General features: G+C 40.4%; 1 protein-coding gene across 7 annotated transcripts in view; it reads left to right on the top strand.

Annotated features, from left to right (window-relative positions):
* LOC135698449 (arginine-glutamic acid dipeptide repeats protein-like) overlaps positions 1–12,525 on the top strand; it is a 160,331-nt gene extending 147,806 nt beyond the window's left edge. For all 7 annotated transcript variants that reach the window (XM_065218427.1, XM_065218431.1, XM_065218430.1 and 4 more), the window contains 3 exons: positions 10,184–10,275; positions 10,567–10,634; positions 10,851–12,525. In XM_065218427.1, coding sequence (XP_065074499.1) covers positions 10,184–10,275; positions 10,567–10,634; positions 10,851–10,917 — 227 coding nt within the window. In that variant the 3' untranslated portion in view covers positions 10,918–12,525. The remainder of the gene's footprint in view (positions 1–10,183; positions 10,276–10,566; positions 10,635–10,850) is intronic.
* The last annotated feature ends 442 nt before the right edge of the window (positions 12,526–12,967 follow it).

Here is a 12,967-nt window from a genome sequence, read left to right as displayed (position 1 = left end):
TCAGTTAAAATTTAAGCAAGGTAAATATTTTTTTATAGTGGTTGTGCCAACAATACCACTAATCTAACTGAAAAAAAGATGTCGTGTCTATCGAAAGCAAATTGTCTTACCTTTAATTTGGCGTTAACATAATTGATATAGCTTCAGTGGGCTTCGTGGTCGTGCGGTTAGCGGCGTCACCCGTCGTTCAGGCGTATTGTGAGTGCCACGAAGTGAGGGTTCGATTCCCGCTCCAGCCGGTGGAACTTTTCGCAACCCGGAAATTTTCCTACTGGTCTACTGGGTGTTGAGTGTTGTCCGTTGTCTAGTGTTAAGTATTCAGTCTGTACAACCTCTGGTTGAAGACGGTGTCAATTGTCTTTACAGTCGGAGATATTTGTATTTTAGTAAACAAACTTTTTTGAGTGAAATTTCATTGTTTGGCTGTATCTAGAAAACTACCCTACTGAGATTTTTTTCTGACTACAATTTTGGATTCAGCACTTTCTTTTTTTGTTTTTGTTCTAGAACCTCAGTCGGCTCAGGTTTTTAATCGCATATCTCTCTTTCTTCCGTCGCTTCATTTGTCTTTCTATCAAGGTTCGGTGACGAAGATTAGTGAAATAGCGCTTGACTTTGATAGTTTCGTCTTTCATGAAATACATCAACTGTAGTTTCATGACGTATATGACGGAAAATGAAAATCTATATTTAAAGCATTTCTCAATTGAAAACACTTGAAGATTACACGTACTATGTTTAATTTATCTTCCATCCATATATTTATCTAAACAAAAGTAACGAAAATGGGACATAACGCATATTTAAAAAAAAATGAAGGAGCGGTGATAGAGTGTCGGTGAAAGGGTTTGAAAGCCATAAGGATGTTTCGTTTCATCTCGATAATCGACGTAACTTTCATTAAAAGTGATGAGCAAATCAACGACGAGAAAATCCACATGCAGGCCTTTCGTTCTAATGGCGGTGCGGTAAGCTCCAACTCGGATTAACTTTTAATACCGTCCCTGTTTGGATGATCTGCAAAATATTTGCTTAGAGTCCTGTTGATTAACCCTGATGTCGACATCAAAGCAGCCGGATATTCTTGATCGGGATTTAATCCGAGGATAATACCGGTTGGAGCTTACCACCATAAGCGTGTTTTTTTTTCAACACCAGCGGCTTAAAAAAATGCACTTGGTAGTTTAAATTCAATTTTCTTTTATGCAATTGACTGATTAGGAACGGTGTTCACTGTAGTAGTTTAATCTTAACATTTGTTGATGAGCAGCGGACTTTCCTCACTTAATTTTTTTAACGCAAAAAGGAGGTACACTGCCTATAATCGCATGTGACTTTCCTCACTTAATTTTTTAACGCAAAAAGGAGGTACACTGCCTATAATCGCATGTGGATTTTCGTCAATTTTAAGATAACAACGTTATCCACTATCAATTGGCATCTACTTTCATATTGCATTATAAAACTACGAACTTTGATCATGAAAAGTTTGAAAACAACATCAAGTCGGTTTGTCCCATTAAGCAAAGTAATCGCATATCAGTACCGTCCTGAAATTCGATCGTCCAGAGGTCAAGTTAGAGTTCTACATAGTTGAAGATGCCAAGAAGAGTTCTACTTTTTGAATCGCCATATTTTAACCAAAACTTGCCAGCTTAATTGTAGTGGTTTCATCTTGAAAAAAATATAAATTAATTTTCTATGATTTTCCAAATATTTATATGGGAATTGCACTCCAACTTGCCATTTTCTCAATGCCTACTTTTTTCCATATGGGACTAATATGGGCTTATAGGCAGTACAGTTCTTCGCTTACATTTAAATCCACTATTACATATCTATAGCAAATATCAACACTATGCTATGGATTGCCCCAATGATCGTTTTGCATAATGGTCATTTGGCATAATAGGTTATCATATTAATATACATATTTACTCACAAAATTGAGAACAGCAAAACTCGAAAGAACTGCTAAAGTTTAAAAGTTTTTCTATCTTTCAAACTTAAGCAGTTCTTTCGAGTTTTGCTGTTTTTTATTCAAAATGTTATGTATTATGCCAAATGACCATTATGCAGGGTTGTTACAACAACGCAGATTTCACGAATTTAGCAATTTCAAGGATTTGGTAACAAATTTGTTTTGGCTCGAATTTGTGGAGATTTTCTTTAAAAATTCGCGTGGATTTTATTTCAAATTACTCGTACCAACCCTGCCATTATGCCATACGACTTTAGGCCAAATGTCCTACAACCGGCCATAACTGTGCATGTCAAGCAGAGCCGTACTCAGGATTTTTGTTTAGGTGGGGAACTCCTGACCCTTTCTCTTTTATGATACCCTCATCACATTCCATAAGGGTAGTCTCAAAGGAAAAGAGATATCACAACAAATTCTCACTATTATAGTGAGCTTTATTCAGCCCACGGATGCTTTAGAAAAAAAAAACCCTTCTACGATATCGACGAGATGTCTTCACATGTCGTCACCACTACTTTTTTTTAAATTTTCGGGCGCGGAAGGTGTTCATGTTCAATATTTCTGATTTATAAAACAGCATCTTCTAGACGTTCAGAGACCTTGATATAAGTCAAGAGCAATTCGTTAATGTTAAGAAAGCACAAGTTTTTGTAGAAGCTCGTAGACAGGGGGTAAGTCACTGTGCCACATTGTGCTAACATAAAAAAAAAACACACTTTAAACACCCTTCCGCCGCATGATAAGCAAATTTTCTATCAATTCTGGCATCACTGCTAGTGATGTTTACATTCGATTGTTTTGCAAAAAAAAAAAAAACCGCCGTACCGTCCTGTAATAACCGGGATAGGTAAACATTCTGCATCTGGATTGAAAACCTCTAGTCCGAAGAAAAGAAAGTCCGGAACCGGTTGAGATCCACGAATGCAGCAGCATCAGGAGGAACAGATACTAAAAAGGTGAAAATGTCTTACCAGGAAACCAAGACCAAGCGAAACAGTTTCTGATTTCTGATTGTCAGTGTTGTAGGTTCTCGCCAGTTGGAGTTGGAACTATTGCCTCCGACAGGAATTCTACCTTCTACTGCGGGTAGGATTGCACCCATTGCTTGGTCCTTCTTCCCGGATGGCACGTGGCCGTTTGTCCCTTTTCAGCATTTCGTTAAAACAGCAAGCTGCTGCTGACCTAAGAAGAAGAGGAGACAACTGGCTTCTTTTTGTCTGTGACGTGCTCTTCTTCTCTCGCGGAAACGGCCGTGCAAAAACTATTTGATTATGGGCGACGCAGTCGACTGTCAAAATACAAGAAAATAGATTACCTGTTGTAAAAATTCTCGCGTTTCTATATGTTCGCCCGACCAATCAGGCGCTGGTTTGCGTTTGACAGAAAATTGCTTCACAAAAGTCCCCCTATTGTCTCCTCTTCCTCTTAGCTGCTGACCTAGAAGCGCAGTCTAAATGCCGGTGCCCCGGGCTGCGGTTGTATTTGCTCCAAATAATCCTCCCACCAGATGTACTTTTATGCATTAAGCAACAATAGCGAAGGAGTCGCATCATTTTCAGCGTTTTGTTTATGGTCGAAAATATGGTTGCCAGTTAGCATTGGCGGCATTAGCGGTTGAAATTTTGACAGCCCGGTAGACACGTAGAAACACTCAGAAACACATTCCGACCCACACAAGTACAATGAAACAACATAAGCACATACACAAGGTGGCAGAGTGACTTACCCCTTCCTCGTAGAACTTTTTAAATGTAAAATTAACGTTTTAGTTGTTCGAGAATTTATATGAAAGATCTTCAAGAAACATCGTACAACTTTTGTAGACATTCATTGAACTATGTAGATATACAAGGTCAGGAAACTTTCTAGAAGTGCAACAAATTTTATATAAGTTCAGCTAACTTTTCAAAAGCTTAAAACTTTAAACTTCATAGAACTTCAGAGAATTTTGTAGATTTTCAGCAAACTTTGTATAAGTTCAGAGAACTTTGCAGAACTTCTCCAAACATTGTTGTAAATAAGCGAGCTTTAGAGAAATTTAAAGCAATTAGGTTGCCGTTCAGTTTGTTTCTTCAACTACAATATTTTTTGTAAATTTCAAGAACTTTTTAGGTAGGCGGCGCCGGTAGTGTAGTGGTAAGCGTGATTATCTTTCACCCCAGTTGGCCTGGGTTCAATCCCAGTCGGCGCCGCCGGGATGTTCTGAGACAAAACATCTCTGATCACGCTTTCCTTCGGAAGGGAAGTACAGCCGTTGGTCCCCGGTTCATAAGTTGATGGGTCGATAGGTAGGGTCCAGGTGTGGGAGTTGCCTCCCTGGCGTCGGTAGCATTGGTGCTCAGCACGGAAAACAAATCAAGGAAAAAAAAAAGAACTTTTTAGTCATTCAGAGGACCAATAAATTCAGGAAATGTTTCATAAATTCAGGAAATTTTAAAGAATTTCAGAAAATTTTGAAAAAATAGGGTGGTTTTTAAAAAAAAATCGGGAAAACTATGTATAATTGGGAACCTTATACAAGTTTTGGAAACTACGTAGAAGTGATGAGAACAATAGTTAATTTAAAAAAAACTTAATGAAAGTTCTTCTTGTAGCTTTATAGCACTTTTTAAAACATAAAATAACTTCCTAAGACTTCTTAACTTTTTAAGACTTAAAACAGTTCAGGAAATTCCGGAAAAAATCATAAATCTTTATTCAATTTCAGGGTAGTTCGCACAAAATAAATGAAATTCTTTGTAGGAGTGCAGCAAACTTCATCAGAATTCTGAGAACATCGAATCACGAAGTGAATCACTGGGCAATTCAAGGAACTTCGTAAAACTTCATAGAAGTGTTGAGATGTTTTTTTTTAAGTTCAAGGAACTTCGTATGGGTTCAGCCAAAATTGTAGAAGCTCAGTAAATTTCACAGAAGCGTAAGGGAGTATTGTAGAATTTCAGCATACTTCAGTTTGTTCTTAGCTGTCGACAAGCAGATGTGTGTTTTTTTTTCGGTGCGAGTCACGCGATAGTCTGTTTTTCGCCAGCAACTCATTGTTGCGGTGCTTGTTCATTGTGAGAAGTTTGTTCGCTTTTGCCGTTGCCCCGTTGGAAGCAAACAACTAGTGGAGATGTCGGTGGAAATAAAACTGACGATTAGATTCTGCTTGACACATCCCAGGCGAGACCATCTATGGAAGATAGAGGAAATGTCTCTAATGTTGGCTTATGGATCTAAGATTGGGCCCATCGCTAAAAATCTGCTATTTATCAATTTTATCTAGATGAACGCGTTATTGGGACGTTACTAATGGATATTTTTGGTTGCTATTGAAAATTTAGTCGATTGCTGAATTTATGTATGGGCCCAAATTAGGGACACTTAGGCCGACATTACCTGCATTTCCCCTATTTAAAATTTTGTGAAATCACTGGACGCGGATCCCACTCAGATGATTGCTACTGCATAGCGGAGGAAAAATCTATGTTCATCAAGTTCAAATCAGAAGATTCTTCGATGCTTCATGGCTAATTGCACAACTGTGAACAATTAATATTCCATTACCTGAGTACCTGATGGGCGACGACTCGTTGAATTCAAATCTGCGCCGAACGAAGTAACCGTCTCCATTGGTCTCGGTTCTGAGCCAATCGCTTCCAGTCGCCTTGGACGTTCAAGGACCCGATGTCCTCCTCAACTGCACAAAGCCAACGCGTGCGTGGCCAACCCCGAAGCCGACGTCCTCTTCCGGGTTCCCTGCTGAACATTGACTTCGCTTGACGCTCTTCCGGCATTCGTGCCACATGCCCAGCCCACTGTAGCCTGCCGTGTTTTATAAGCTTCACAATATCCATGCCGTTATATACTTGGTACAACTCGTGATTCATGCGACGCCGCCAGATGCCATTTTCCAGTTTACCGCCGAGTATTGTTCGCAGCACTTTACGCTCGAAGACACCGACAGCTCTTGGCCTCTTTCAATGCCCACGATTCGTGGCCATAAAGGGCTATCGGCAGAATCAACGTCTTGTACAGCGCGAATTTCGTTTTCGTTCGCAAGCTGTGGGACTTCAGCTGGCTACGCAACCCGTAGAAAGCCCTGTTCGCGGCTGCAATACGCCTTTTCACCTCGCGGGTAACATCATTATCGCACGTCACTAAAGTACCAAGATAAACAAATTCGTCCACAACTTCAAATTTTTCGCCATCTAGCACCACCTCCCTACCAACACCACTATTGCTCCCACGCTTTCTACCGGCGACCATGTACTTCGTTTTGGTAGAATTTATCGTGAGACCAATCCTCGCTGTCTCCCTCTTAAAAGGCGCGAACGTCTCTTCCACTGCTCTACGGTCGATTCCGATGATGTCGATGGACGACCAAGGAGCATGTGCGACTTTGTGATGATGGTACCGTTCCTCTGCACGCCAGCTCTCCTAATCGCTCCTTCGAGGGCGATATTGAATAGCAAGTTCGAAAGAGCATCTCCCTGCTTCAACCCATCTAAGGTCACGAACGAGGCCGAAATCTCGTCTGCAACCCGTACACATAATTTCGAACCATCCAGCGTTGCACGAATCAGCCTAATTAGTTTCGTCGGAAAACCGTTTTCTTGCATTATCTGCCATAGCTCGTTTCTCTTTACTGAATCGTACGCTGCCTTGAAATCTATGAACAGATGATGAGTCTGCAAGTTGTATTCCCGGAACTTCTCAAGGGTTTGACGCAGGGTAAACATTTGATCCGTCGTTGATCGACCCTCACGAAAACCAGCCTGGTATTCGCCGACGAAGGATTCCTCAAGCGGTCTCAGTCTGTTGAACAGAACACGTGATAATATTTTGTACGCCGAATTCAGAAGCGTGATTCCTCTGTAATTGGCGCACTTCAGTCTGTGTCCCTTTTTATAGAGGGGACAAACGAGACCATCTAACCAACTAGCGGACAATTCTTCCTCCTCCCATATCTTGAGAAGTATACGGTGGATCATCTGGTGCAGCTGCTCACTTCCGTGTTTGAGAAGTTCGGCCGGGAGCTCGTCCTTCTCCGCAGCCTTACTGTTTTTCAGCTCTCGTATCGCTTTTTTCACCTCTTCTAGCGTTGGTGGTTCCACAGCTTGACCATCGTCGTCGATGTGTGTTCTGTTTGTAGATGCTCTCTCATTCTCTCCGTTCAGCAACGTCTCGAAGTACTCCTTCCACCTGGCAGCCACCATCGTTTTATCTGTCAGCAGATTACCTTCACGGTCATAGCACATGACGGGAGACGGCGCTGTCTAACTCCTCACGCCATTGACAGTTGCGTAAAACCTTCGCATATCATTCTGCTCCATACTTTCTTGCGCCTCAGCAATCACGCGTTCCTCGTACTGCCTTTTTTTTTTCCTGCGATGGGTTCGTTTCTCGGCTGACATTGCTACCCTGTACCGCTCTCTGTTCTGACGGGTACCAGACACCAACATCCGGCTTCTGGCGACGTTATTCTCCTCTGTCACTCGCTGGCACTCCTCGTCAAACCACCCGTTCCGGAGGCGCCTCTGAGCTGTACCTATCACCTCTCGTGCTGTTGTGCTCACCGCTCCGTGGACAGCTTCCCACAGATTGTTGAGATTCTCGTTCACGTTGATTTCCGCTATCCGCTCATTCAGCTTCTGGTGGTACTCTGCAGCAACACCATCTACTGTCAAACGCTAGATGTTGAAACGCATCGATCTCCGGTTTCTCGAACTCGTAACGGTCGACAGACGCGCTCGAATTTTCGCGATAACGAGGTAGTGATCCGAGTCGATATTAGGACCCCTGAAGGTCCTGACATCTACGACATCCGAGAAATGCCGACCATCCACCAACACGTGGTCGATCTGGGAGCAAGTTTCGCCATTAGGGTGTCTCAAGGTGTGCTTTCGGATATCCTTGCGTGCAAAGTGGGTGCTACTGATGGCCATATCACGAGCAGCAGCGAAGTTTATCAGCTTCAGGCCATTATGCCCATGGAAAATCAGTCGAGGTTCACGTGTCGCCTGCGTGAGAGTTTACGACCTACCACCAGTAGTCCCGGATAGCGATCTAGCATTGGTGCTAGGGAAATACGGTGATGTAAAGCGTTTAGTACGGGAGAAATTTCCAGCTGCCTTGGGCCTTGATATGCTGACAGGTGTACGGGGAATTTACATGGACGTTAAGAAGGAGATTCCCAACTCGCTGCATTTCCTCAATCGGAATGGGAATCGGAATTTTATGATTACAAAATACCAAATTTTTGGAAGCACCTGCCGGAAAGTGAGACACTAGGTAAAATTGTTCAAAATAATGCAAGCATGCTCATTAGGGTGCTTCATTCTGAAAAAAGTGATGAATTTCTGATGGGCCACCCTCCAGTTCGATTCATAGCCCCAAAATATGAACCTGTGCAAAAATTGGTAAAGATTGATGAAGGTTTAGAGGTCGCGCCAATGATTTGAAATTTGTATGGGAATTACTATGGAAGAATTTAAAAAATCGCTTATATCGCTATAACTTTGCTTCTACTTGTCCAAATGTCGAAAAAATTTAGTATGTTATTGCTATGGCAATAAACAAAAAGCCTACAGTTGCTACGCTCAGTTTTGCAGCGTATCAAGAATTATAAAAATGTGAAAAAATGGCAAAATAGGGTAAATTGACAGCTGAATATGTACAAGGCAACAACGCCAATTTCATCGCAACAACAACAGGCTTGTTGATCATTGTCATGACAACCACATATTTTTTTTTTTCAACGTTTGGACAACTACAACCAAAGTTAGAGCAATGTAAACGAAAATCAATAATTTCCCATACTAATTCACCAAAATCTCCATACAAAATCCAAATCATTGGCGCGACCTCTAAACCTTCATCAATCTTTACCATTTTTTGCACAGGTTCATATTTTGGGGCTATGAATCGAACTGGAGGGTGGCCTATCAAAAATTCATCACTTTTTTCAAAATGAAACACCCTAATGCTCATGTGATTTTATGTGTCGCATGATGATTTTTCGTTGAAGAAAAATTCCGGCTTGTTGGGTACATGGACATGGTCGGATGTGGCCAATCTGATTCTGGGCACGCAATGTGGCCGTAAATGATCTTAATTTTGAAATGTCATGTGATTTGATGCGTCACATGAGAGGATTTCGCTCAAGTCACTTCTTGGGAGCACACGGAACATATCCGGATGTAGCCAATGAGATTCTGGGCACTCGATATGACTATCTTTAAACTTGATTTTGAATTGTTATGTGATTTATTGTTCAATTTTCATGTCATTAATGTGAGTTTCGATCACTTTCCCTGGGCACCCGGAACACGTTCGCATATGGCCATTGTGGTCTTGGGTACGCAATATGAATATAATTCAACTTGTTTTTGAAAGCTCATGTGATTTGAAGTGTCGGTTTTCCAAGCGCTATGTATCTTCTTTGGAAGAAGAGTAAAACATAGGCTTTTCAGTCTACTTGGGACTAAAATGGGTTCAACATAAAAACACAATTTCTTGCACACGATTTTGTCTGAATTACCTAGCTACTAAAGTGTGTTCAGTGTGACTATCAATTTTTATTTATTGTTGCACTAACGTTTAAGTTGTTCACTTACATGCCTTTCACGCTATAGATCACGTATTCAAATCTCATCCCCGCACAAGTCACATAATCCCATAATCGCATATCAGCCCCATCTTTGCTTGGTTTCTTATCCATAAGGGACCGTTATACGATTATGGGCAGTATAACACACACACACACACCAACATAACTTAATATACATTGCTGACGAAAACTCCGTTTAATTATTTGATAAATGTATGGTAGTTTATACTAAATACTGTTACGTTTGGTCGTTATTTTTCTTTGTTGTTTGTTCATTACAGTTTCTTTTTTTATAATTACTTTCTTCATACCGCCAACAATCGTCCCATCTCTCTACCTTCCTAACTCCTCCTTAGCAGGACTTCGAGCAAACCGATATCGTTATATGCAAGCGTGTATTTTTCAAAGCAAATTTCCAGCTTAAATCAATGTGTACCTACTGATCTATTCTTATCGCATTTTCAGAATCACATTTTTTTCCGACTCCGAATACGAAGTTAAAACTATAAAAATCGCAACTCTCTCGGTGTTGCCTTCAAATGACTGTATTATATTAATTGGTTGTATTTTGTTTTTCTACCCTCTTTTTCATTCGTGCAAAATTCCAATAGCTGCCAACGTACCATATCCGAGACCGAATGTGCTGATGCCGAGGGATCCCCACTCGGAGGTCCTCTTACGCATGTCCTATGATCCACTGCAGGTAAGGTTCCCAGGATGGCCGCAGTAGGTCCAAATCCACATCGAAAATTCTCAACCACAAACCAATCTCATCGACCATTTAAAAATACCCTAACTTAAACGATATGGAAGAGTTTTTAAATTATAAACAATACCAAAACAGGAGCGATGAGTTGGATAATCATCAACCGATCACTGTGATGAAGCAACAACCCCCTTTATATCTATATCTGTCTGTTTATCCCCTCTCTCTACTATGTATGTTTCATTCGACACCGCGCAATCACGACTACGACACTGCCACCACTACCAGCAGGCCGCTGAGTTCCAACGTCAAAATGCGTTAGATCGTGCCCACTCGCTGCATGAGCAGTATCTTAGGTATTTGAAACTTTTTGATTGTTTTACCTTTCTGTATTTTCGTTGATTTGAGCTTTTCTTGAGACAAAGTGTTTTACTTTTATGTTTCCGTTCGTTGGTTAAGATGTTCGTCTTGATCCGAACTAGTTTCTACACTTTGTTTTGCTAGAATCGAAGCTCTGAGAATGTTAGATTGAACTTTTTCACTAATGATACTCCCTTGAATACAACTTTTAGACAACACGAGCGGGAAATGAAAGTAAGAGCATTGGAAGACGCGGCACGTGGCGGTAAACCAATGTAGGTGAGACATTGCACACTGTAGACTGTAGAGCAAGAAGAAGAGAGTTAGAACAAAGACAGAGACGGGCGGGCACAGGAGTCGACTAGGTTATGAAAAGTATTTTCTTATGTGTGTGAGTTAGTTCGATGTACATATTTGAAAGGAGGACGAAGGGAACCAGTCAGTGTAGTGTGAAGCAGATCTCGAGACAACCGTTTATGCACAAGTTGAATTTATATCGGTTAGATGTCGACATAATTATTTATTTAAAGAAAACTGGCAGCACTGGACACTTGGATGCATTTCACGTCGACCAGAGTCCTTAGGTAAGGAAGAAGAAACGTTCAGTTCGTAGTAAATTTTGTTTCACCGTTTGACTTATTTTTTATATTGGTCAACAGAACCTGCACAGTGGGTAGTGGTTGATGCAAAGATGTCTGTAATCTAAGTTCACTCATTTCAATTGTTTGTCTCAACTGTTTATGCCGACATTTAAAAAAAATATCAAGTTGTTGTGATTAATCAGAAAAATTGATTCCATTGTTCATAATTTCACATGAATTGTCAGGACTATTTACCAAATATTTAATTTTGACCAGCTTTTGTTTCCGCAACGGTCACCCACTGTGCGTTGTAACACTTAAAGGAAAAATGAATCTAAATCAAAGATTAAAAAAATATCCCAACTGTATTCAGCAAACACTATCGTGTTTGAAGCAGTCTTACATTTCCATCACTGCAGAAATGATCATTTACATATTCAACAACCATAAGTTGAACAAAAATGGAAAAATAAACGAACAAAAAATCATTTGTATGACTGTATAGACGAAAACAATGGTAGATAGTAAGTAGATCCGTATATATATATATATTTTATATTTATGACTACAAACGGTAACGGTCTTTCCTTCCGATTGAACCGACACGAATTGTGGAGAACTGCCACTCTTTCTCCAATTCACACGAAAATCTGGCAACCCAGTCTGCTGACCAGAAAACAGCAGTCGGTAGCGCATTATTCAAAACTAAAAAATTGCTTCTAATTTTAAGCCAAAAATCAATTTTCGAAATCTTCTAAGTGTCTATATTCGTATGTCGTTTGAACAAAAAAAAAACGAAAATGAAAATTTGTGTAAAAATGTAGGAAGTTACTTTTTTCTTGCTTTCTTTTGTGTTCGCGCAAAGACAAAACAAAAATTAGCTGGGAAAACCTATTCCCAACTACTAGAAGTATTCAACTGAACATACACAGAACTGCTAGAACGTCGCTTTTGTGCTAATCACGTGGAGCTCCGCTCGGATTGGTACTTACCATGATACTACCTTAGTTTACAACACTTTTTTTTTATTAAAAAAAAGCTATTCAACTGCATTTTGATTTACAAGAAAACTGAAACTTAGCAAAAACCGATAAAGTTTGATTGTTTAACATATTTTATGAACAAAATACCATACAAAACAAACAGAAATGAAGAAAAAAAAACTAGTTGCCTGAACTCTGTTGTTTTGAGTTCACACTTATTGACATTTTTTAGCGATTATATTTACATACACACACACACACAAACAAATGTAGGAGGGCAATGCATTAATCGTAACTCTTTGGTAGACTAAAACTGTTTAATTCTCGCGCAACATTTGAAAGGGGGCTATCAACTTTTGTAAACGAAACTTGTGAGACCCTTCCCGCGCGAACTGAAGTATGCCCACGCAAACCACGCAGAACACTATCGGGAAGCGGAGAAGTTCCCCTACCCGATGGCGTTTGTTTGCATAGGTGAGCTTCGATTCGCGCGGAAAGGGTCTTACAAGTTTTGTTTACAAAAACTGATAGACTCTTTTCAAATGTTACGCCAGGATTGGTAAAAAAAGCAAGCAAGGAGGGGTGAAAGCTTTCACCGACAGAGCCAACCCCTCCGAAACAACAACCAGTAAGAACAAGAACACGTGTACAACTTTAGTGACAAGTATGATTAATAACCGTTTGACAAGCAGAAACTAAACAAAAAAAAAATAAAAAAAAATGCAAAAGTGCAAATTTGCAACAGGAAAGGAGATGACAGTATGA

This window comes from Ochlerotatus camptorhynchus, unplaced genomic scaffold (genome assembly GCF_037179485.1).
Source record: "Ochlerotatus camptorhynchus isolate MF236.1 unplaced genomic scaffold, CSIRO-AGI_Acam_v1.1 ptg000086l, whole genome shotgun sequence".
Taxonomy (NCBI): domain Eukaryota; kingdom Metazoa; phylum Arthropoda; class Insecta; order Diptera; family Culicidae; genus Ochlerotatus; species Ochlerotatus camptorhynchus.
This window is presented reverse-complemented; position numbering and strand designations above follow the sequence as displayed.